Source organism: Capricornis sumatraensis, chromosome 14 (genome assembly GCF_032405125.1).
Source record: "Capricornis sumatraensis isolate serow.1 chromosome 14, serow.2, whole genome shotgun sequence".
Classification (NCBI taxonomy): Eukaryota; Metazoa; Chordata; class Mammalia; order Artiodactyla; family Bovidae; genus Capricornis; species Capricornis sumatraensis.
In genome coordinates, this window is record NC_091082.1 from 37,531,097 (window position 1) to 37,558,525 (window position 27,429).

At 35.6% G+C, this 27,429-nt stretch overlaps 1 protein-coding gene across 6 annotated transcripts in view; it reads right to left on the minus strand.

Annotated features, from left to right (window-relative positions):
• Positions 1 to 27,429, minus strand: part of CDC42BPA (CDC42 binding protein kinase alpha) — a 300,642-nt gene that overhangs the window by 83,554 nt on the left and 189,659 nt on the right. For 5 of the 6 annotated variants that reach the window (XM_068985894.1, XM_068985892.1, XM_068985891.1 and 2 more), the window contains exons 12-16: positions 25,395 to 25,528; positions 19,536 to 19,778; positions 19,175 to 19,285; positions 6,248 to 6,495; positions 427 to 532 (exon numbers count right to left, since the gene is read on the minus strand). In XM_068985894.1, coding sequence (XP_068841995.1) covers positions 427 to 532; positions 6,248 to 6,495; positions 19,175 to 19,285; positions 19,536 to 19,778; positions 25,395 to 25,528 — 842 coding nt within the window. The remainder of the gene's footprint in view (positions 1 to 426; positions 533 to 6,247; positions 6,496 to 19,174; positions 19,286 to 19,535; positions 19,779 to 25,394; positions 25,529 to 27,429) is intronic. The other variant, XM_068985895.1, reaches the window with a different exon arrangement.

The window sequence follows — 27,429 nt, forward strand, 5'->3', positions numbered from 1 at the left end:
AGGATCAGAATTGTCAAAATTTCTCTAGTTTGGCTTAATTGTTCCTGTACTTGCCAAAGGCAGGCCCTAACTTAGCTAGCCATGACATTGTAAGTGATGAATTTGAAAGAAAAGAGTAAAAGAGATGGAAAGTAAAACAAAGAACAAGGGCTCAAGAGTAAAAGAGATGGAAAGTAAAACAAAGAACAAGGGCTCAAAAAATACTGGGTTGAAGAACAAGACAAGGTGAGCCAAGTCCTTTCTCCAGAAGACTCCTGTAAAGATTGGTAAAATGAAACAATGGCTTTTCACAGAAGCAATCTTTGATATAAGGAGAAATATTAAATAAAAAATGTATATCAAATATGAAATTATATCTACAACTACTATGGCAGTACTGAATATCTAGCATGTGTCAATAAACATAAATGAGATTGAATCACTCACCTTATCAAGCTCACTTGTCAGTTTTTTATTTTCTTCAGTTAGTAACACTTTTTCTCGTTCATACTGTTGCTTGAATTCATTTTCAAATTCTTCCCTTTCACTTTGACTAATACAATTCAAAATATGCAAGAAAAAAAGGAGTTGAATTAAAACTAAAATAATGGTATTGTATCATATACTCTATTCTGAAAAACCACTATATCTCAATTGCTCCAAATCCCGATCCTTTCCCTTAAAATGAAGAAATCTCAATCATTTCCTTTTAATTAATAAATAGATTTGTCTGCTTAATAACATTTATTTTGTTGTTCATTTGAAAATCTGAGGAAGACATCCTGATTATGCTCACCTTATTTGGCTGTGTATATGCTAGGAAGTATGGGAACATAAGGAAGCAAGGGGAAAAGGAGGATACAGGGACCACAATATGATTCTACACTCGGGTCTAGATTGCATAGAAAATTCAAGAAAACTCGAATTATACTACCAACAATTCTCTCAATACACTCAGGCCATCCTTCCCTAATTCCTTCTTTCCTTATTCCCTTCGTACCTACCAATCTACATGTATATACATATAACACATTAAATGTTATAAAACTTGTTTAGTTCTGGGGGACAGAACTGATTAACCCTTAGAGGTAAACACAATTCTAAGAAACTTTTTAAAAACCTCCCTTTCACTTTCATGCATTGGAGAAGGAAATGGCAACCCACTCCAGTGTTCTTGCCTGGAGAATCCCAGGGATGGGGGAGCCTGGTGGGCTTCTGTCTATGGGGTCACACAGAGTCGGACATGACTGAAGTGACTTAGTAGCAGCAGCAGCAAGGGAGACAGGGGAATCAGGTTTTGAATACTGAACTGAAGTGTAGAGAAGAGCCTTATCTCTACTGCAGTTTGATGGAGAAAGTTGGTTAGCAGCAAATAAATTTCAAAGTGAAGTAGTTCTGGATAATTCTATAATTGCTCCCAAGTCAACAAAGAACATAAATAATGGTTGATTTAAAAATGTAATCTTAAAAACCCCTTTATCACTAAATTATTGAATATAAATTAAATTATAATTAAATGATTAACTTCTAGGAAAATAAACATTTTGTGTCCAAGCAAATGTGTCACTTTATTATCTACAATCAAACTGTGAAATTCAGTTATGTTTAGAATCTTTCTAGATTCAGGAGCAACAAAAACAACAACTTAAAAAAATATGAAAAACTACAAAGATGCATTCTTTCAGAAATATAAGTAGATGAAAGTAAATTGAGTAAAATTTCTATAAAGGGCTTCCCTGGAGGCTCAGTGGTAAAGAATATGCCTGCCAATGCATGAGACACAGATTTGATTTCTGGTCTGGGAAGATCCCACATGCCTCAGAGCAACTGAGCCCATGCACCACAACTACTGAGCCTGTGCTCTGGAACCTGGAAGTCACAGCTATTGGACCCACGTGCTGCAACTACTGAAGTCCAAAGGCTCTAGAGTCTGTCCTTGGCAATAAGAGAAGCCACTGCAAGGAGAAGCCCTCGCATTGCAACTCGAGAGTATCTTCTGCTCATCGCAACTAGAGAAAAGTCTGCACAGCAAAGAAGACCCAGCACAGCCAAAAGCATTTTTTCTATATGAAACCATTTTTGTTTTTCCCTATTAGCATTAAACATAAGTCTCTGCCACACTTAAACAAAAAAGGAAGTGAAAGTGTTACTCAGTCATATCCAACTCTTTTAGATCCCATGGACTGTAGCCAACCAGGCTCCTCTGTCCATGGAATTCTCCAAGCAAGAATACTAGAGCAGGTTACCAGTCCTTTCTCCAGGGAATCTTCCTGATCCAGGGATCGAACTCGCATTTACTGCATTGCAGGCAGATTCTTTACTGTCTGAGCCAATGTGCTGAGGGTCTACTATGGATGGCAGTGGTTTAGTCGCTCAGTTGTGTCTGACTCTTGCAACTGCATGGACTGTAACCCACCAGACTCCTCCATCCATGGAATTTCCCAGGCAAGAATACTAGAGTGGGTTGCCATTTCCTTCTCCAGGGGATCTTCCCAACCTGGGGAGTGAACCCAGGTCTCCTGCTTTGCAGGCAGTCCCTTGCATTGCAGGCAGATTCTTTACCAACTTAGCCACTTTCCTGGTCTTCCTGTTCACTGGCAACCACCTTGAAATCTTGAGAGACTGCCATATTCACTTAACTCCTTGCCTAATTTTTCCTCCCTGTGCCAAAATCTGGCTTCTGCTGTCATCACCAAAAAAAAAATGCTGTCTCAAACCTATTGTTCCAACTGTTACTATATCCAATCTACCGGCTACCTTTGACACTGTCCCCAGTTCCCTCTTCTGAAATGCAGTCTTCCCCTGGCTCCAGGGATCCCCACTCTCCTGATTTCTGCCTACATTTTGACTTTTTAGCTGTCTTTGTGAGCCCCCGCCATACCCTCTTTCCTCCACATAAATGCCAATACTCTCAGGTATTCTGTCTCAGGTGCTCAACTTTTCTTTACACGTTCTTCCTGAGCTACGGCATCTATTATATTACCTGATTTCAATGATCATCTATTATGCTGAATTTACATCTGAATCTACACTGGAGATGAATTAGAACTAATTAAACTACTTCAATCTACACTGGAGAAGGAAATGGCAACCCACTCCAGTATTCTTGCCTGGAGAATCCCATGGACAAAGGAGCCTAGCAGGCTACAGTTCATGGGTTTGCAAGAGTTGGACACGACTTAGCGACTAAACCACCACTACGTTGGAAGCTTTTCTGGGTTTCAAATTGTCGACTTGATATCGCCTCAAAATTGTCTCCTAAGCACCTCCAATTCAACATCCCCAACCCTAATAACAGATAATCAAGTTACCACCAACCCCACCTTCCTTTCCCTATAACCATATATTCGACTTACTCTTCTCTTACTATAGGAAAAAACATAGCTAAGGTCAACCACTTTGCTTATGTGCCTGCTCAAGTACACTTTTTCCCTCTCTGTCTGAATCATCTACTGGGTGCTTTCTACCAGATTACAAGCATGGTGTTATTTTTGAGATAAATTTCTCCTCCAATTATTTCAGCTTTCACTACTTCTTGTTCTTGCAATGAAAGACTTCCAATAATAACAATGTTATCTACACCCTGTCTCCAAACACTCTCCTTCAAGTCTTCAGATCCATTAGGGGTTTTTTGGTCACTGAAATTGTTCTTATCAAAGTCACCAGTGACCTTCATATTTGATTCAGACCGCATCTAATTTGACATGCAGACAGATTTGATACACATTCATCCTAACATCAAATCTGGGCACCAAACTTGCCTGGTCTTCTTCCTATCATTCTTCCTAGCTCTTTCTTATCCACTTTGCTGTTTCTTCCTCATTTCCCAGCTTCTAAAGATTGGAGCTCCAGGGTACAGTCCTAGGACTTCTTTTTCATCCATATTCATTCACTAAGTGATCTCATATAGTCTCACCACTTTTGATATCGTGTGAGTGATAGATACCCCCAGGATTTATTTCCAGCCCTGAAATCCAGACTTGTTTATATGATGACCTATTAGACATTTCCACCTGTATGTCTAAAAAGCATCTCACACATAATTTGTATAAAATGAGCTTCTGATATTCTCATCCCAAACTTACTTCTTTTGTAGTCTTCCTCTCTAAATGGTAACTATATTCTCTTAATTGCTAAGGCCCCAAACTGTAGTATCACCCTTGATTTTTCCTCTTTCTCTCGTATCCATATCTAGTCTATCAGCAACTATCATTATCTTTACCTTTTCTGCCACCAACCTAGGCTCAAGCCACCTTCATCTTTCGCCTAGATTACTGCAATAGCCTTCTAAATGGTTTCCCTGCCTTTTCTCTTATCTAGGTCAGACTTTTCTTAAACTAGTCATCAGAGTAACCCTTTTAAGTCAGTTTTTGTCCATTTTCCACTCACTATCCTGCAATGCTTCCCTGCCATGGTTTTGAAAGGGAAAGTGAAAGTCTCTTAGTCATGTCTGACTCTTTGCGACCCCATGGACTATACGGTCCATGGAATTCTCCAGTCCAGGATACTGGAGTCGGTAGCCTTTCCCTTCTCCAGAGGATCTTCCCAACCAGGGACTGAACCCAGGTCTCTCACATTGCAGGCAGATTCTTTACCAGCTGAGTCACAAGAGAAGCCTGCCATGGTTTTACTGTGAGTAAGTAATTGTAAGTCACTGAAAATGACTTATAAAACCTTACATGATCTGGCCCCCATTACCTCTCATACATATCTCTCACTATTCTTTCCCCTTAACTCTGTTTTATCTACATTGGCCTCGTTTTTAGTATTATTATTTTAAGAGACTTTGTTTTTTCGAGTGGTTTTAAGTTCACAGCAATACTGAAAGGAAAGTACAGAGATTGCCCATATATTCAGAGGGGTGTGTTTGTTACTATTAATGGATCTACATTAGACACATCATTATTACTAAAACTGTACAATTTATATTAGGTTGTATAGTGACATATATAGTTTCACTATCCGAGAAATCCTCTGTACCCTGCATATTCTCCTTCCAACCCCTGCAACCACTGATCTCTTTACCATCTCAACAGACTTGTTCTTAATGTAAAATGTTCTTCTCATACATATGTAAGGACCCACTTTCTTTGGTCCTTACTGAGAAATCACCTTCTCAGTATAATTTTTCCTGGCTATCATGTGTATGTGTGTGTACAATTTAATTCTCACCCTAATGCTTCACAGTTCCCATCCTCTGCCTTACTTTTTGTTCTTGGACTTAATAATTATCTAACATATTCTGTATTTTATTTATTTTGTTTATATTTTATTTATAGTCTTCCACCATAACTAAAGGAAAGCTCCATAAGGACAGAGAATTTTTGTCTGTTCACTGCTATGTCCCCAGGGGCTATAACAGTGCTTTCACACAGCAGGTTCGAAAAAAACTGGTTGAATGAATGGACCAAACTGAATTAAACTCAAGCTGCCAATATAAGTTAAGAATGACAATAACACACATTTAGTTCCCTAAAACCTAGAAACTTGAGTATCACTGATAATTTCTTCTGCTTCTCATTTCTCATATCTGGTCATTATGTCCTCCAGGTTCTGTCTTCTCAGTAGACTTTCTGAGTTCATACGCCTTTCTCCATCTTTCCTGTCATACCTAAGGTCCCGGCACCTCATCTCTCATGGATAGATTCCTGTCTACAGTCTGCTTCTTTTAATATACACAGTAATAAGAGTGATCTTTCGAAAATATAATCATGATATTTTTCTTCACTAGTTTTAGGATAAAGTCTAAATTCCTTACATTCCTTCATGATCTTGCCTCTATTTTCCTTTCCAGCTTCATTTCTTAACACTCATCTTTATTTTTACGCCTCCACCATAATGAACACCTTTCATTTTCTAAATGTGTCATTGCTACCCTTTTCCTATAGATCTTGGCAAATTCTACTAAACTTTGCCTGGACACTCTTCCACAGCTATATATTTCTTATATCCTTGGTCTTAACTCAGAAATAATTTTTGTTCAAAAAACCCAGACACACCAAAGAAACATTTGAAAAAAAAAAGAAATAATAAACAACAACAAAAAAAAACCCAAGCAGCAAAGTCACCTTATGTGTCTCTTCTCCAAGGGTTCCTATACTTCCCATTTGCTTTCCTATGATGCTGTAATATAATCTTCTATTTACCAATCTTGACTTTGCTCTTCTTGAGGACTAGACTGTATTTACTGCCTATGTTTCTTCAACCCTTGACACCAAACAGGTATTCAACAAATAATTATTAGAGGAGTAAATAACTTGATTCTTACCTCTCTCTCCTGTTTTTTTCCAATTTGTCTTTCAAAATCATAATTTCTTTGTTGAGAGCAAGTTGTTGGCCTTCTGAATCATGTAGTTCTTTCTTCAGATTTTTAATTTCATTTGCATGTATTCCTTCTCTCTTGGACAATTCTTCTTCGTAAAAGATACTTTTCTTTTCCAAATCAGTCTTTAGTTTGGTTATTTCTTGCTGATGTTCTATGCTGCATACTCCTGGTGAATAACTAATTTGTTTTTGCTATAGAAGTAATAATACAAGATTAGTTAATTTATAAGAATAATAAAATATCAAATAATAACTATAATACAAAGGACTGTTCATGGAAACGAATATTACTTTTGCATATTATTATATAGACTAATACTTTATTAAGGCTGTTAACTTTTGTCTGCCATATGTTACTAATATTTTTCTAAGTGTGTATTCCTTTATTGTTGTATTCTAGTCTCCTTCACACCAGGATTAAATATTTATCTATATTTCTAATGGTACTTATATAATCATTTGTTTTACATTTAAATTTCTAATTTATATATAACATTGTTTGTGTATGTTAGGGAAAAATCTAACTGCATCCTGTTTCTGATGTGAAACTAATAAAATGTTATAAACACTTTTGTGTCTTTAACAGAGTAAACTGGGGGAGAGGTGGTAGAGCTAGAATGCACAAAAAGAAACAGGAGAAGGATTCTGCAATAGTCCAAGGAGAAATGACAAAGGTCCAATCTAACATCTCTGTAGCCATTCTAGGGAAAAAATGACACAATTCTTTGCATTTAGGTAGGGTAGTAAGAAGGAGAAATTTGGTTGAAAGCCATCTTTTTTAGAAATTAGGTTGAAATATACTCTTGGTATCAAAGAGAAAGGAAAATGTAAAGTCTAATGGCTCTTCCAAGTAGTGCTGAAGGTAAGCAGAAGCATACAGTCAAAGGTTATGACTATAAGATTTCCTGAGTTTTGTACCTTTTCTATTTTGTTATATGCAACTTTCCCAGATGATCCACAATAAAACTTTTAGAATCCAAAGAACCTTTGAGATTATACTTAGTGACAATAAGGAATCAAAATCTAGAGGGTAGTGCGTTCTTTTTTTGAAGTCTGTATTAAGGGTAGGGACATATCCCGGAGTAGAAGGACATGCACTCATCTTCCTGACAGAACACCAAAATCGCAATTAGCTGCTCAACAACCATCAACAGGAGAATGTTGGACCCACCAAAAAAAGATACCCCTCGTCCAAAGGCAAAAGAGAAGCTACAGCAAGATGATAGGAGGGGGACCATAAAGACGACGGAGCACTGAAGGACTGACGCTTTGGAACTGTGGTGTGGGAGAAGACTCTTGAGAGTTCTCTAGATTGTAGGGAGACCCAACCAGTCAATCCTAAAGGAAATCAACCCTGAATAGTCATTGGAAGGACTGATGCTGAAGCTTCAATACTTGGGCCACCTGATGTGAAGAGCTGACTCATTAGAAAAGACCCTGATGTTGAGAAAAATTGCAGGCAGGAGGAGAAGGGAAAAACAAAGATGGTTGGATGGCATCACCAACTCAATGGACATGAGTGTGAGCAAGCTTCGGGAGTTGGTAATGGACAGAGAGGCCTGACATGCTGCAGTCCATGGGGTTGCTAACAGTCAGACACGACTGAGCAAATGAACTGACTGACTGAGGAGTGTTAATAATTTCATGTTTCACATCTAAGTCTGTGATCTATTTTAAGTGAATTTTTGTGAAGGGTGTAAGTTCTATTTATAGATTTTTTTTTTTTTTGGTATGCGCCGTCTGGTTGTTCTAAACCATTTGTTAAAAAGAACATCTTTACTCCATTGCATTGCCTTTGTTTACTTTATCCACAAAGGTCTGTCTAGTCAAGGCTATGGTTTTTCCAGTAGTCATGTATGGATGTGAGAGTTGGACTATAAAGAAAGCTGAGCGCTGAAGAATTGATGCTTTTGAACTGTGGTGTTGGAGAAGACTCTTGAGAGTCCCTTGGACTGCAAGGAGATCCAACCAGTCCATCCTAAAGGAAATCAGTCCTGGGTGTTCATTGGAAGGACTGATGTTGAAGCTGAAACTCCAATACTTTGGCCACCTGATGTGAAGAGCTGACTCATTTGAAAAGACCCTGATGCTGGGAACGATTGAGGGTAGGAGGAGAAGGGGTCGACAGAGGATGAGATGGTTGGATGGCATCACCAACTCAATGGACATGGGTTTGGGTAGACTCCAGCAGTTGGTAATGAACAGGGTGGCCTGGCATGCTGCATTTCATGGGGTCACAAAGAGTCAGACACAACTGAGCGACTGAACTTTTCATAGATGCTGTACCTATATATTTTCTTGTCAATACCATACTGTCTTGATTACTGCAGCTTGATATAAATCTTGAAGTCACTATTTCAACTGTGCTCTTTTCCTTCACTATTGTGTTGGCTATTTGGGGTCTTTTGCCTCTCCATTGAAGCTTCAGGCTTAATTGGTTGATATCCACAAAAGAACTTGCTGAAATTTTGACTTACATTGCAATAAATCTATAACTGAAAGCAGGAAGAACTGACATCTTGATAATACTGAGTCTTCCTGTCCATGAAAATGGAATTTCTCTTCATTTATGTAGTTCTTCTTTGATTTATTTCATTAGAGCTTTATAGTTTTCCCCATACAGATCTTAAGCATATTTTGTTACACTTATATTTCAGTATTTCATTTTTGTAGGTGCTAATATTAATAGAATTCAGTTTTAAATTTCAAATTCCATTATTCATGGTTAGTATATAAAGAAGTGACCAACCTTTGCATATTAATCTTGTACCTGCAACCTTGCTATAAATGCCTTATTAGTTCCAGGATATTTTTGTTAATTTCTTTGATTCTCTACATAGACAATCATATCATCTGCTAACCAAGATAGTTTTATGTCATCCTTCCCAATCTGGATACCTTTTTTATTTTATTTTCTTGTCTTACTGCACTAGCTAGGACATACAGTATGACATTGAAAAGGAGTCGTGAGAGGAAAAACCTTTGTTTTCTTCTTGATCTTAGTGAAAATTTTCAAGCTTCTTTCATTAAATATCATGTTATCTGTATGTTTTTTGATAGATAATTTGTCAAGTTGAGTAGTCCCCCCCATCCCTAGTTTACTGAGTTTTTATCATGAATGGGTACCAGAGTTTGTCAGATGTTTTTTCTGTAGCTTCTGATATAGTCATGTGATTTTTTTATCAAATCAATGATGCATTACATTAACTGACTTTTAAAGGTTGAAGCAGCCTTGCATACATATATGGGATAAGAGCCCATTTGGTTGTGGTGTATAATTATTTTTATATATTGTTGGATTCAATTTGCTAATATTTTGTTGAGGACTTCTCCATCTATGTCTATGACGCATGTTAGTCTGTGGCTTTCTTTTCTTGTACTTTGTCTGGTTTTGGTATTAGTGTAATTCTGGTATCATAGAATAAGTTAGGAGGCATTTCCTCTAGTTCTATCTTCTGAAAGTGATTGTAGGGAATTGGTGTGATTTCTTCCTAAAATGTCTCGTATAATTCACCAGTGAACACATCTGGGCCTGATGCTTTCTGCTCTCGAAGGTTATTTATTATTGACTCAATTTCTTTAACAAGCAGAGCCTTTTCATATTATTTACTTCTTCTTAGTCTAGTTATGGCAGCTGTGTCTTTCAAGGAGTTGGTCCATTTCTGCTAGGTTACCAAATTTGTAGGCAAATAATTAATTGTCCATAGTATTTCTTTATTAGCATTGTAATGTACATGAGTTGCATAGTGATGTCCTGTCTTTCATTTCTGGTATTAGTGTTCTCTCTCTCTTTTCATCTTTCTATGTGTTTTATTTTACAACCAAAGTTTAAAAATATAGCAGAAAGCACAGCAGGCAAAACATTGACTAAACATATTCTTTGCAAAAAATTTACCACAGAAAAGAAAAAATTTTTAAGGTAATTATAAGTATACAAAATGATGTAAGTTATACTGATAGGTAATTCCCCTTCTTTTCAAGTTTCCAGTGGAATTATTAAATTTATATACGGTTTTCAAATTTCTGAAACAAAATCTGGTCAAAAACCATAATAATAATATAATCAGAGTCATCTCAATGCAAATTTAACATAAACATTTTTAAACAAAATGTCAACATTTGTAACCTACTGCTGTACTGAAATTCAACTATTATATGAGGAACTTATTCCCAGAATGTAAGAATACTTCATGTTAGAAAACTTAATATGATTTCTCTCAAATATAGATAAAGGGACCCCCCCTTTTAGTATCCAAAGGTAGAAGCTAAGATGATTAATCTTAGATCTTTCTTCTTTTCTAATATATGCATTCAATGCTACAAACTTCCCTCTAAGTACTGCTTCTACTACATCTGCCAAAGTTTGATAAGTTGTGCTTTCATTTTCATTTAGTTTAAAACATTTTTAAGTTTCTCATGAGATATTTTCTTTGACTCATTTTATTTATAAGGGTGGTGCCTTATTCCCAAGTATTTTGGAATTTTCTAGCTATCTTTTCATTATTGACATCTAGTCTGATTCCACTGTGGTCTGAGAGCAGACAATGTATGATTCCTATTTTTTTAAAATATGTTAAGGATTTGTTATGGTATGGCTTAGAATGTGGTCCATCTTGGTGGATATCCCATGTAAGCTTGAGAAGAATGTGTATTCTGCTGTTGTTGATCTATAAAAGTGAAGTCGCTCGGTCGTGTCCAACTCTTTGCCATCCCGTGGCCTGTAGCCCACCAGGCTCCTCTGTCCATGGGATTCTCCAGGCAAGAGTACTGGAGTGGGTTGCCATTTCTTCCTCCAGGGGAACTTTCCAACCCAGGGATCGAACCCGGGTCTCCTGTGTTGCAGGCAGACGCTTTACCTTCTGAGCCACCAGGGAAGCCCCATCAGTTCAGTTCAGTTCAGTTCAGTTGCTCAGTCATGTCCGACTCTTTGCGACCCCATAAATCGCAGCACGCCAGGCCTCCCTGTCCATCACCAACTCCCGGAGTTCATTCAAACTCACGTCCATCGAGTTGGTGATGCCATCCAGCCATCTCATCCTCTGTTGTCCCCTTCTCCTCCTGCCCCCAATCCCTCCCAGCATCAGAGTCTTTTCCAATGAGTCAACTCTTTGCATGAGGTGGCCAAAGTATTGGAGTTTCAGCTTTAGCATCATTCCCTCCAAAGAACACCCAGGGCTGATCTCCTTCAGAATGGACTGGTGGGAAGCCCCATAGATGTCCTTATACCCATATGATTGATGATGATGTTGAATTCAGCTGTGTACTTACTGATTTTATACCTTCTGGATCTGTCGATTTCTGATAGAGGGGTGCTGAAGTTCCCAAGTATGACAGTGAATTTATCTCTTTTTAAAGTTCTGCACTTCTGTCAGTTTTTACTGCATGCATTTTGATGCTATATTGTTACACACGTACACGTTAAGTATGCCAGGGCTTCTTGATGACAAACAATGCCTTTCTTTACTTCTAAAAACTTTCCCCACTCCAAATATCACCCTGTTTGAAATTAATATAGCTACTCCCACTTTCTTTTGATTAACGTTATCATAGTTTCATTAAAGTCTTTTATCTTATCCATCAGAGCTGTTTTCAATTCCTGGTCTGACCATTTCAACAACCCTGAGTCTGGTTCTGATGTTTGTTCTATTGTAACTGTTTTTTGACTTTCAGTGTAATTTTTCATTGTTAGGTCACCATGCTGTACTGAGTAAAAGGAACTGCTGTAAATAGGCTCTTAGTAATGTGGCGGAAGTTGTGTGGAGAGGGGAAGTGTTCTGGAACTCTGAGATTAGATATCCGTATGTTATTGAGCCTGGGCTTCTGGCCTGTGAACTTAAGACAACCTTGTCAGCTACTCTCCCCCATTTACCTGTTTGGACAGGGTGACTACAGTGGGCTGGGATGGGTTATTTCCCTTCTCTCAAGTTAGTTAGGTCTGATAAAACCTCAGCAAGTTAGGTTCTAGTTGAAGACACACCTTGTTAACAAGGACAGACTGCTCTGGTACATTTGACAACTGCTATTCCTATTGTTAGTACAAGGGGTATTTTCCTCTGGCACTCACTGTAAAAACCTGGCAGAGCTCTAGGATGTAAAGCTGATGAAACCATGAGGGCTCCCCAGTGATGAGGGTCCCCTGGAGTTTTTGTATCTCAGACTAGTCTGCTCTGAGCCACCAGCAATTTTTCAAGTACAGTTCACGCTTCCCTGCACTGCACTGCTTTCCTACAAGGGTTCCTGCTCTCCTAAGTTGTGATTTTTCTGATCTGCATGTCACTCTCTCCAACTTGCAGGGTAGGAGTTCATTCTGTGATACTACTTTTCTTACACAGTGTCAGAATTTATTTTTGGGGGCTCCAAAATCACTGCAGATGGTGACTGCAGCCATGAAATTAAACAACGCTTACTCCTTGGAAGATAAGTTATGACCAACCTAGATAGCATATTGAAAAGCAGAGACATTACTTTGCCAACAAAGGTCTGTCTAGTCAAGTCTATGGTTTTTCCAGTGGTCATGTATGGATGTGAGAGTTGGACTGTGAAGAAAGCTGAGTGCTGATGAATTGATCCTTTTGAACTGTGGTGTTGGAGAAGGCTCTTGAGAGTCCCTTGGACAGCAAGGAGATCCAATCAGTCCATTCTAAAGGAGATCAGTCCTGGGTGTTCTTTAGAAGGACTAATGCTAAAGCTGAAACTTCAGTACTTTGGCCACCTCATGTGAAGAGTTGACTCACTGGAAAAGACTCTGATGCTGGGAGGGATTGGGGGCAGGAGAAGGGGATGACAGAGGATGAGATGGCTGGATGGCATCACTGACTCGATGGACGTGAGTTTGAGTGAACTCCGGGAGTTGGTGATGGACAGGGAGGCCTGGCATGCTGCAATTCATGGGGTCGCAGAGTCGGACATGACTGAGGGACTGAACTGAACTGAACTGAACTGAACTTTTCTTTCAAGTCTAAGAACTGTTGATTTTTCAACTTGTTCAGCCTTTTACTTGGTATTAGAACAAAGTGGTGATTTCCAAAGTTCTTACACACTAGATTGGAAACTGGCAGTATTCTCTAAAGTTTTAAAATATGGGATCCTATGATCTGCAAATAGTTTTACTTCTTCATTCCCAGGTTGGATGACTTCTATTTCTTTTTCTTGTCTAATTCCTCTGGCTAGAACCACTAGCATAATGTTAAATTGCAGTGGTGAAAATGGGCATCCTCGTCTCATTCCTAATCTAAGGGAAAATTTTTTTTAATCATTCATCATTGAGTATGATGTTAGCTGTGGGTTTTTCATAAATGCCTTTTCTCATGTTAAGTACATTCCATTCTATTCTTACTTTTCTGAGAGTTTTTATCAGGAAAGAGTGTTGCATTTTGTGAAATTAAGATGACCATGTGTTCCCCCTGCTCACTCTGTTTCTTTTATTGTGATTTATTATATTGATTTATTTTCTTACATTTAACCACTCTTGCATTCTTGGGATAAACCCCACTTTGCCATGGTTTATAAGCTTTTTAATATGACTTTGGATTTGGTCTACTGGTATCTTGTTGAGAATTCATGTATCTATATTCATTAGGAATACTGGTCTGTAATTTTCTTCTTACATTATTCATGTGGTTTTGGGATTACAGCAGTGTTGGCCTTAGGGAATGAATTAGGAAGTGGTCCTTATTCTTATATTTTGTGGAAGAGTTTAAGAGGAATTGGTATTAATTCTTCCTTAAAAGTTTGGTTCGGTTCACTAGTGAACTTATCTGGTCCTGAGCTTTTCTTTGACAGGAGGTTTCTTATTACCAATTTATTCTCTTTGCCTGCTATAAGTCTGTTGAGACTTTATATTTTACCTTGCATTTAGATAATCTGCATGCTTCTCGATCTATCCATTTCATCTAGATTATTTTGTTGGCACAGCGTTGTTTAGAGTATTCTCTTATAATCCTTTTGCTTTTTGATGACAGGTAGCAACATCCACTTTCACTTCTGATGTTAGTTACTTGCTTCCTCCCTTCCTCCCTCTCTCTGTCAAGTCTAGTTAAAGGTTTGTCAACTTTACTGATCTTCCAAAGAATCAACTTTGCTTTCATTCTCTTTATTATTATCCTCTTCTCGTTTTACTGAACTCTGCTCTAATCTTTATCTCCTTCCTTCTGCTAGCTTTGTTTCCCTTGCTCTTCTCTTTCTAGTTCTGTAAGATATAAAGTCGGGTTACTGATTTGAGATTCTCACTTTTTAATAGAAGCATTTATAGCTACACATTTGCCTCTGAGCACTGCCTCTGCTGCATCCCACATGGTATTTTCATTTGATTATCATTTTCTAATCTTCCTTGTGATCTCTTCACTTGACCCAGGGGTTGGTTAAGAGAGCCTTGCTTAACTGGCACATATTTTAACATTCCAGTTTTCCTTATGATACTGATTTCTAGCTTCATTCTATGGTGAAATTGGAGTAGATACTTTGTGTGATTTCAGTCATTTTTCATTTACTGAGATTTATTTTGTGGCCTAATATCTGATCTATCCTAGACAATGTGTCAATCGCACTTGAGAAGAATATGTATTCTGCTGTTGTTGGGAGGAGGGTTCTATATATGTGTTGTTAGACAACTGTATCCTTATTTATCTTCTGTCCATTTTTGAAAGTGGGGTGCTACAGTTTCTAACATTTACTCAAGAACTTTCTCTCTCTTCAATTCTATTGAAAAGTATTCCCAATGCAGTAAAGATTCCTATAACCTTTTAAAGGGGCCAAAGTAAGTTTCAAAATTTACATGTATATACCTTTAAATCAAGACATTCCCACTTTTAGAATATCTTAAAGAAATATCTTAAAGAAATGATAATAATCCTAAAATATAATGATAATAATCCTAAAATATAATGATAATATCCTAAAATTATGATAATAATCATAGCTAACAATTACCGAACCTTTACTCTGTGCCAGGCCATGGGCTAAGTATTTTGAACGTGTTAACTAATTTATTGGGTAGTTTTATTACCACAAATTTTTAAAAGATACAAGAGATTATGAGTGCTTGATCAGTAGGTTAGTATATGTGATTGGAAGTCTTCAATGCAGCAGTGATTAGTAAAGGAAAAAAAAAGGAAACAAGCAGATAGAATGGTACCGAGAATTAGAAAACCTGGGTTTAAATTGTACTCTGTCATTTAAGACTGTAAATCCTAAACTCTTCTGAGTTTCACTTTTCTCAAATGCAAATAATCTCTAAGATTTCTTCTGGTTTGCACCTTCTGATTCTGGTTTTTAACAAAAGCATCTAAAATAGTGCTGGAAACAAAGCCATCCCTGACTGAAAGTTATCTGAGATGGTAATGCAATGACTTCAAATACACTAATTCTGTTCTAGAAGTCTAGATTTTTATGGAAGAAATATTTCTAATTTAGAAAGCTAAACAAGACCAGGGAATCACAATTAATCAAAACAAAACAAGAGAAACCAATCCCCAAAGGAAGAAAAAAAATCTAGTTCATACCTGTATTTAAAGCAGAGAAAACTTATTTGCAACCACTATTATTCAGTTTTCAGAGAAAAAGCAAGCTCTGGCCAATTCTACCACATCATTCATTCACTGATTTAACACACTTATTAAACAAGTATTAAAAATTTGGTCCTGTGCCAGGATAATAATATACCAGCCTATGCTTTCAATAAACTAAGTCATAGTTTAGATGGGGAGACATTTTGTGAATAAGAAATTATAATAAGAGCTATTATAAATTTATTAACAAAATTCTAAAGCACCACAGAATAAGGAATACTTAAACTTCCTCAGATGACATTCAACTTAATTCTTGTATTTGTTGGATGAATAAGATACTAGACTAGGCATGCAAGGAGTATGTGGAGGTGGTGGCTGGCAGACAATGCTGAAGAAATGGGATATGCAAAGGTCAGAGTCAGGAAAAGGCAGATATCATATTCAGATTACAATTTAGTGTTATAGAAATATGATATCCATTTGATCCTAATTCTCTCACTTTGACATACATAACATTATTATAGCTATTAGTAACTGAGCACATGCAATGTAGCAGCTTACACACACATATATATATATACTCCTTGTGTAAAACCAACAATATAGGGTTTTACAAATGAGAAAATTAAAGTCCAAAGAGACTAAACGTTTTGTCCAGCATTAAACAGCAAGTAACTGATGAGGCCAGGCTTTAAAACCAGATAGTCCAGCTCTAGAACCAGCACAAGGATTGATTTCCCTTCCTAAGCACTTCTGTTGAGATGTTTCAGTTCAGTTGAGTTGCTCAATTGTGTCTGACTGTTTGCGACCCCATGGGCTGCAGCATGCCAGGCTTTCCTGTCCATCACCAATTCCCAGAGCCTACTCAAACTCATGTCCATCAAGTTGGTGATGCCATCCAACCATCTCATCCTCTGTCATCCCCTTCTCTTCCCACCTTCAACCTTTCTCAGCATCAGGGTCTTTCCCAAGGAGTCAGTTCTTCACATCAGGTGGCCAAACTATTAGAGTTTCAGCTTCAACATCAGTCCTTCCAATGAATATTCAGGACTGATTTCCTTTAGGGTGGACTGGTTGGATTTCCTTGCTGTCCAAGGGACTCTCAAGAGTCTTCTCCAAGACCACAGTGTTCAAAAGCATCAATTCTTCTGCGCTAGCTTTCTTTACAGTCCAACTCTCACATCCATTCATGACCACTGGAAAAACCATAGCTTTGACTAGACGGACCTTTGTTGGTAAAGTAAGGTCTCTGCTTTTTAATATGCTATCTAGGTTGGTCACAGCTTGTCCTCCAAGGGGCAAGCATCTTTTAATTTCATGGCTGCAGTCACCATCTGCAGTGATTTTGGAGCCCAAAAACAAAGTCTCTCACTGTTTTCACTGTTTCCCCATATATTTGCCAAGAAGCAATGGGACCACACGCCATCTTAGTTTTCTGAATGTTGGGCTTTAAGCCAAGTTCTTCACTGTCCTCTTTTACTTTCATCAAGAGGCTCTTTAGTTCTTCTTTACTTTCTTAAGTGTGAAATTTCACCACTTTCATATGGTGAAAATGCCATAAGGGTGGTGTCATCTGCATATCTGAGGCTATTGATATTTCTCCTGGCAATCTTGATTCCAGCTTATGCTTCATCCAGATCTGCATTTCTCATGATGTACTCTGCATATAAGTTAAATAAGCAGGTGACAATATACAGCCTTGACGTACCCCTTTCCCTATCTGGAACCATTCTGTTGTTCCATATCCAGTTCTAACTGTTGCTTGTTGACCTACATACAGATTTCTCAGGAGGCAGGTCAGGTGGTCTGGGATCACCATCTCTTTAAGAATTTTTCCCAGTTTGTTGTGATCTACACAGTCAAAGCCTTTGGTGTCATCAATAAAGCAAAAATAGATGTTTTTCTGGAACTCTCATGCTTTTCTGATGATCCAGCGCATGTCAGCAATTTGATCTCTGGTTTCTCTGCCTTTTCTAAATCCAGCTTGACCGTCTGGAAGTTCATGGTTCACATACGGTTAAAGCCTGGCTTGGAGAATTTTGAGCATTATTTTGCTAGCGTGTGAGATGAGTGCAATTGTGCAATAGTTTGAACATTCCTTGGCATGGCCTTTCTTTGGGATTGGAATGAAAACTGACCTTTTCCAGTCCTGTGGCTACCGCTGAATTTTCCAAATTTGCTGGCATATTGAGTGAAGCACTTTCACAGCATCATCTTTTAGGATTTGCAATAACTCAACTGGAATTTCATCACCTTCACTATTTTTGTTTGTAGTGATGCTTCCTAAGGCCCACGTGACTTCACATTTCAGGATGTCTGGCTCTAGGTAAATGATCACACCATCACGGTTATCTGGGTCGTGAAGATGCTTTTTTGTATCGTTCTTCTGTGTATTCTTGCCACCTCCTAATATCTTCTGCTTCTGTTAGGTCCATACTGTTTCTGTCCTTTATTGTGCTCATCTTTGCATGAAATGTTCCCTTGATATCTCTAATTTTCTTGAAGCGATCTCTAGTCTTTCCCATTCTATTGTTTTCCTCTATTTCTTTGCATTGATTGCTAAGGAAGGCTTTCTTATCTCTCCTTGCTGTTCTTGGAACTCTTCATTCAGTTGGGTATATCTTTCCTTTTCTCCTTTGCCTTTAGCTTCTCTTCTTTTCTCAGCTATTTGTAAGGTCTCATCAGACAACCATTTTACCTTTTTACATTTCTTTTTCTTGGGGATGGTCTTGATCACTGCCTCCTGTATGTCACAAACCTCTGTCCATAGTTCTTCAGGCACTCTGTCTATCAGCTTTAATCCCTTGAATCTATTTGTCACTTCCACTGTACACTCTTAAGGTATTTGACTTAGGTCATGCCTGAAAGGTCTAGTGGTTTTCCCTACTTTCTTCAATTTAAGTCTGTATCTGGCAATAAGGAGTTCATGATCTGAGCCTCAGTCAGCTCCTGGTCTTGTTTTTGCTGACTGTATAGAGCTTCTCTATCTTTGGCTGCAAACAATATAATCAAACTGATTTTGGTATTGACCATTTGGTGATGTCCATGTGTAGACAAGACAGAGGGTCTAAGACATCTAACCATGCCTCCCATGAGATTACCAATATATCTCAACCAGATATGCAGACCTTCATAAATATTTTAACTCCTTCCTAACAGATTTCTCCACTAAACACAGTCTTCCCTTTCCTTGCAGCATGATTATGAAGTCTACACCAGCTTCCTACTGTTGAGAATTAAGAATGCTATGTTTGAAGGATAGCTAGTTTTTACTCCATACCAAAAGGAACACACGACTAGTAATCCTGTTAAGCATAAAGGGGAGAAATTTAATTCAACTTGATAAATATGAAATCAACAGTTACCTTCAGTCCCTCTAGTTCATTCTCCAGTTGCTTAGAATAGTGCTCACTCTGTTCACGCAATTTCCTGTCTTTAGATGCTTCAGCAGCCACAGCTTCTGTACGAACTTCCAGCTTTCAAAGGAAAATGAAAAAAGCCAATTTCATGATTATAATTGTTTCTCTAATAAAATGTTTTCCCCACGAGAATTTACCTTGCAATAAGGAGATAACTCAAATGTTGAAATTCATGTTAAATAACATTATCAAACTAAAAAAAACACTTTTTTCAAAAATTAAATGAAATATATATTATTTCACTAGTCTGAAAAAGCAGCTTTAATCACTACCCCATGGCCACTACAAAATTTGCCTGACTACTAACCTCTTTTTTGGCTCTTTCTGTTCTGCGCAGTTCTTGCCTTAAGCTTTCAACTTTTTGCATCACCAGGTCCACCTCTTCTTCCTTATCTCGGACATGGCGAGCAAGTTTCTGTTTTTGGGTGTGCAATTCTGTTAGCCGCTCATTGATCTCCATGAATTCCTGCATGGCCAGTTTCCTCTGACAGTGTGCGTCTTTCAGCTCTTTGGATTGGTTTTTTAATCGCTCACTAGCCTGGACTAGTTCCTACAGTTTTGTAAAAAGAATATAAGTTACCAATTCTGCAACCTAGGGACCAAATTTGGCCATCAAATTAGCTATCATGAAGCCAAGAAGAGCCAAAATTATTCACCTTGGAATAAAATTTAAAGAAATCAATTACTTTTGAACAGATACTAGTAGCATGGTGCTCTGTTCATATTCTCAATTTCTTATGCTTAACATTCTAACTGCAAAGATTTAACCTGATTTACCTTAGTTTCAATAAATAAATAAAATGGTACAGAAATAAAAGATACAATGGTCAAAATAAAGATTTTGTGAAATGTAATGGCTATGTGTATGGTTTAAAAAATTGTATCAAATGATTACAAATGATAAAAACAAGGGTTATATTTGATGTGGGGGACTAACTCTTGGGCCAGCAGCAAAGAGAAAAGCTAAACTCTCTAATTAAACTGAGAAACTTAGAAGGGGCTAAAATAGACTTGGGTCAGTAGAATTACCTGCCTCCCAACAAAAAGAAATGCAAATCTTCTTTGAGGAAAAGTGTCTCAATGAAATCTAGTGTATTTTTTTTAAGAGCATACAGATATGAGCTCACAACCATAGATTACCCAAACACCCAAAGGGCAAACAACTATAAGCAAACATTACAAACAATAAAAATAAACCCCAATATATTTGGATATTAGAATTATCAGATACTAATATATTGCTATATATAAAATGAAGAAATGAAAGGAAATTATAAAAACAGGAGAATGACAAAAGACTAAAATGATCAGGCAAAAAGACTATTGAAGTTGTTTATAAAACAATTTTATAGAGCATTTAGAAGTGAAAAAAGTAAGAGAGGTTATAATCACAAATCTAGAAGAAATCAAAAAAGGTAAAAGGATGCAATGGAACATTTTATGCCAATAAACTTTTCAACTTGTGAAATGAACAAATTCCTACAAAACTATATTTATCAAAACTGTTTCAAGAAGAAATAGAATGCTTGAATAGTTCTACAACAATTAAAGTAACCAAACCAATAGCTAACAAAATTTTCTCATCCCCCCCAGCGTGAAAGAAATCTCCAGGCTCAGATGGTTTTACAGATGATTCCCAGTGTTTCAAGGAACAAAATGTTTCTCTTATACAAATTTTTCTAGAGAACAGAAAAAGAGGCAGTGCTACTCAGTGAATTCTGTGAGACCAGTATAATCTTTATATATAAATTTTTTAAAAATATGAATTGTTTTCTTATTAAAGAAAACAAATTTAAAAATCCTAAAAAAAAATGACATTAGCAAATAAGTTCAGTGATATATAAAGTGGATAAACATGAACTCTGGAACTCAACTCCCTGTGTTGAAATTCCAGTTTCCCCACTTTCTATCTCTATGATCTTGAACAAATGTACTTAGCTTGTTTGTGTGGGATCTCACTATTTACATAAATACTATAACTACTGCTGCTGCTGCTGCTGCTACTACTACTACCAATACCTAAATCATAGGGTTCTGTAAAAGATTAAGTGATCTAATGTATATATAAAGCACTTAATACAGTACTATTAAAACAGATACAACATAACTGCTACCTGTATTATATTAATATTTAGCAGACAATATATGGGTAATATAGTTTTAACCCAGAAAAGCAAAAATGTTTTAACATTAGAAAAAGTCTATAAACGTAAGTCAGAAAACCAATTGATTAAAGGAGAACAATTATATAATTCCATCAATGGGTATTAACAAATTCCTAGAAATCTGTTGCAGTACTGTGCAAAAAAAGCACATTTAATAAATTCAATACCCATTTTGATGAAAATGATTAGCAAAATAAGAAGATAACTTTCACCAAAAACTTAGAGAAAACATTATTATTAATGATAAAATAGTAAAGGTATTTTTGTGAAATCAGGAATAAGACAGGGATGGCTGCTATCATCACCTCTATTGAATGTCATATTTGAGGTCCTAGCTTATACAGTAAGACAAGGAAAGAAAAAACAGTAAACAAATGAACAAAATTGTCATTATTTTATAAAACTTTAAAGAATCTCAAATATATTACTACAATAAGAGTTTAGGAATGTTGCTAGGACAGAATCAGTAAGAAAGTAAAATTTTAAATGTACAATTTACTGAGGACTTCAACGGTAGCTCAGATGGTGAAGACTCTGCCTGTAATGCAGGAGACCCAGGTTTGATCCCTGCATCAGGAAGATTCCTGGAGAAGGGCATGGCAACCCAATCCATCATTCTTGCCTGGAAAATCCCATGGACAGAGGAGCTTGACAGAGTGCAGTCCATGGGGTCGCAAAGAGTTGGACATGATGGAGCAACTAACACTTTCTTTTCACAATTTAATATATGAAAACTTAGGATAATAAATTTAAGGAGAGGCAAACAAGACCTGCATAGAATTTTATGGAGAAACATTTTAAAATACTTTAAAGATACACAGATAGACAACATTTGTGGATAAAATAATTTAATGTTTTTGTACAGTTAGGCCTTTCTAAGCAAATTATACTGAAACTTAGGACATGAACAAATCTTTATGACTAATTTAGACAGTGAGAAAACTGCAAAGAGATTGAACTCCTGGGCTGAGGTGTTTACATTTCAAGGAGGGACTGAGAGAGAGATAAGAGCTAGAACCAAGGAGACACCCTCTTTTTAGAGCTGGAGAGTCGGACTTATCTTTTCACTGGAGTGACTCATTTATATTTCAAAGGGTCCTAGATTCTTCTCTTTAGGTTTCCAAGGAGACCCTCAGAAAGGTGGGTAGAGATAGAGGGCAAGCAGGAAGCATCTGCCTCTCTCCTCTGTATAAACACCCTCAATTCAGTTTTTTGGGACTCCTTCTCCTTGAGTTTTCTTTCTGAATGCAAATGGTAATAATCTTGCCTTGCTCTTGAAATCCTGTGAGCATTTAGAGTGATATTAATAAATAATGGATAAGAACTTAAAGACTCAATATTATAATGATGTCAATTCTCCTGAAATTCCTCTATATAGATTTAATGCAATTTTAAACAAAATCCCATCACAGTCTTCAAGGACTAGAGAGTTGAATAAATGGAAATTTAATATATGAGAGAGGTGATACTGCACATCACTGAGGAAGGAGGGCCTATTTAACAAACGAACAGCTGGCTAGCTATATGGGAAAAAGTGAAATTGGATCCTTACCTCATATGATACACAAAAATAAATTGCTGATGCATTAAAAACTTAAATATGAAGACCAAACTTATAAAAGGTCAAGATAAAAATTTAGGAGAATTGTTTTTTTACCTCAGACTTCTTACATAAGCCAGCAAATGCAATAATCATAAAAATAAAGATTGATGAATTTGGCTACTTTAAGACTAAAAACTTTTTGCTATTCAAAGGATCCTATAAAGAAAATGAAAACACAAGCCACTAGCTGGGAGACATCTGTAACATATATAATCGACAAAAGATTAGCATGCCAGAGAATTTCAAGAATTCTTACAGACCAATAAGGAAAGGACAAACAACCCAACAGAAAAATGTATGAAGGATATTAAAAAGTATTTCACAAAATAAGAAATATAAATGATAAAAGGATATGTGTGGAGTTACTCGACCTTGTTAGTAATTAAAGAATGCAAACTAAAGAATGCATACTAAAATATCATTTTAGACCTAAAATGTCAATTTAGATTAGGTTTTTCAAAAATAACATTTCTAATAATATGAGGCAATGCTGAATATAAAAATTCTTATGCACTACTGGTGGGAGTATAAGTTGGTACAACCAGTGGAAATGATTTGACATTATCATAAAAAATAGAATATTCACATTGCCTATGACCCAATTATTCTATTTGTGTTTGTGTGTGTGTCTGTGTGTGCATTTGGATATATGTTCAAGAATGTTCACAGCAGCATCATTTATAGTAGTTATCAATTATAAGCAACCTAAATGTCTGCAAACAAAAAATTAGATAAGTAAATTGTGGGTTTTGAAATAATGGTGTATATAGCAACTAAGTAAATGATCAACAGTTATATTGATGAGTTATACTATTTTATAAGCTTAAAAACAAGCAACACTAATATACTGTTTTGAGATACACTAATATGTGATAAAAATTTTTTAACTAATAGAATGATTAACATAAAATTCAAAACATTGCCAGCGAAGTGGAGAGAAAAGGAAGGAAATGACTATCCAGGGCTATGCCATAAAATAGGTAATGGTCTATTTCTTAAGTTAGATGTTAGGTTCATCTATTATTTATATCAAAACTTATATAATGTTATATAACATTATAACTTTATATATATGTATATTTATGTATATTTACATATATAATGTTACATTTATGTTGTATATGCCTCAAATGAAAAAAATCTTAAAAAGAATATCTGCTGCCTGTAGGGTATCAGACAACTCATTTAAAATTCTTTATCAATACGTATTTCATTTTAGCACTACCCTCTTCTCAGAATATACTAAAGGATTTTTAATATCAAAACTTATTAAAAATTGACAAAGTAACCATAAATCTAGATATCAGATGCTCATCCTTATTATGTTAACTAAGTTTGGCTGAGTAATCCTACCTTTAAACACATAATAATAAACACTAATAAAATAATATTATTAAAACAAATAGGACCTCTGCTATAAATTACAATTATTATTAAATTGACCATAAAAATATGTGAATTTGTACCAGACACTGTTTGAAAGTGATTCAAGAAAAACATAAAAATATACTAATATAATTCACTTTGACCTTCATAGCTTTCTCTGTTAATCTTTTTGACTAGCTTCATCAGCAAAAGGTTATTTGTTTTATTTTTAATTATCTCCATTTCTTTATGGGCAGCAAGACTTATGTCTTCCCCAGAAGTACTTCCTCTATATTATCAGTGAATTATATACAACATCATTGAATACAATTTATACTATGTCATAAGCCACTCATTTATTTTTTGTGTTGGCTTGTATTAGTTTCAACATTTTTAAATTTGTTAATGAAAGGCAAAATACACACAGTGTGTCATTTAAGTATATTTCTCTAGAGTTCAAATATTATATACTCTATTGGATTGTGTTACAGTGTCCTAGCTATTAATAAATTTTGTAGATATTTATAGTAATACTTATATGTTCACAAAGTTCTTACAAAAATAACTTTAGCTTATTCATCCATGCTTTGAAAGATAAACTGACACCTAAAAAAATGATTAAAGAATTAAAGAAATCTTCTGTCACAATCTTTTAGGAATGTTCATAAGCAAGTCACAGTGAAAATACACCTATATTTTTCATCTTTCCATAGACACTAAACTGATTTTTACTATTCTCTCATTTCCTCATGATATTTCTTTTTCAGTAACATTTACTTTTAATCAAGTCCTTTGATTACTAACTTTCCAAAAGAACAATAGATTCTGCACTTTGAAGCCTCAGGAATATAAAGGTTTCTTCGCAATTGCTATTCACAAAATGTCATACACCAAAATATTTCTTAAGTTTTTAAACCAACATTTTACAGATAAAATATAATTATTGTAATTCATTATGAATGCTTTCAGTATACAAAGTAAACAAGATTAAGAATTCAGAAAAGATGTTAACAGTATGTCTATTTATTTTTACCTTATTTAATTCTTCCCTTTCTTGTTGTAATGTCTTGATTTGTTTTTCATAAGCCTTGATTTGTCTAAAAGCATCATCTAATTCTTGCCTCACAGAATTAGCTTCTTCAAGTTGCTGTTCCAAGTGACTTGATTCTGAAAATAGGAGACAATGTTTCATTTACTATTTGCATAAAGACAAACACTCAACACCAACCATTTACAATAAATCTTCAAAAATTATCACTGAGTTGCTTTAAATCAAGTAAATTAAGTGTCTTGAAATTGGTATTTAGCTTACGGACACCACAGGTCACTGACTCATGACAATTAAATGCTTATTAGTTCACTGTAAAGATGGTGAATAGGTAATGCCAGTGTGAAGAGTAAATTTCATGTGCAAAGATTTTGCACAAAATTTATGTGCAAAAATATCTTACAGATTTATTAGAAAAAAAGGCCATACTTTCAAAAAATAGTAACTTCAGAACCAATTAAAAACTTAAAACTTACAAACAAGAACACAATCAATCAAACAAACAGGTACATTTTCCTCTACTATTAGTTAGCATTCTTCTGTTGATAATCCTCAAATTACTGCATGATGCTCCAAATTCTGATGCTCCAAATCACCCTGCTTGGTTTCACTAGTGGTGAAAGAATAAACTCTGATTTCTACAAGTAAATATTTGAAATAGGCTTAGGGAGTTGAGTAACTTGCCTAAAGTGACATTGCTAAATGAGGATCACAGGCAACTACAGCCCACCAATCTTACATTAACTCTCCAGCTAAAAAGGTAATGAGATTATAAATATTTAACCATTATCAGTTCAAAAGAGTTATTTTAAAAACAAAATTATTAATGTTAACATATGCTTACATAAAATTTACTTAAGTTGATATAAAATATCCCTGGCATTAAAAGTAAATTAGCAAATCAAAGAATTAAAGCCAGTGAAAACAGAAATATTAGCACATTCATTGTTAATTTTGTTCTAGATATTTTCTATTCTTTACAACCTTGTTACTTTGAGTGTCAACTCCATACAAGTAGTGTTAGCATTCTCTGGGAGCCTTAGAAATGCAGAATCTCAGGCCCCACATCAAACCTACTAAATCAGAATCTATATTTAACAAGATTGCCAGGTGGCTCATTTGCAAATTAAAGGTCAGAAACAAATGCACAAAGCATTGCACATTGTTGAGTTTGATGTTTTCAATAAATGAAGAAGTGTTTATAATACATTAATCCTGTTGAAGAGCATTTCATTTGCATAAAAGTCCTGAAGTCAAGAAGTCAGCTAAATGTATTCACAAATTACAAACTAACTGGTTCTAGATTCCTTAGATTTATTAAAAGCCTATCTATATTAGGTATTATGAAGTCTAAATACATTTATAGATAGCACAGTTTTTAGCAATTTTGAAAATATCTGCAAAGTTACATTTAATTATTTTCATTTTGTCTTAATAGTATATAGTAAGAAATGTTTTCCTTGAAGAACAATAGAAAATATCAATGGATGTTTAACCTTAAAGATCACAGATTTATATTCAGAAAATTACATTTTATCATTTTTTAAAATTTCAGCAGTTCATGTGGGAATTTTTTGTTTATACTAATTTCTTTCAAACATCTTTTTTTGTTATTTTAAGTTTTCAGCATTTTTAGAATTTTAACAATTTCTGAAGTAGGTATCAATTTAGTTATTTCCAATAACTTGGAGTCACAATTTAGTATGTAACAGCTGATTTCTGTCATTTTTGGTGTCATTTTAATCAAATTTTATGGGTAAGCTATATCAATCTAGAGTAGAAGCATGGTACATTTAGTAATGCCTTCTGAGAATGCTCACTTCTTTCTTCTATCTTGAAAAGCTCTTCCCTAACATGCTAAAATCTTTTGCAAATTATTGAGTCATTCATTTATCAAAACTGCTCTTCGTTAGAAACAAAAAAAAATCAGTATTTCATAAAATGTCTGTATCATATAACCTTTACAGCAAAGTGTATTAAATGTGACCATTTCAATACTCTTTAAGGATATTTTTATTGT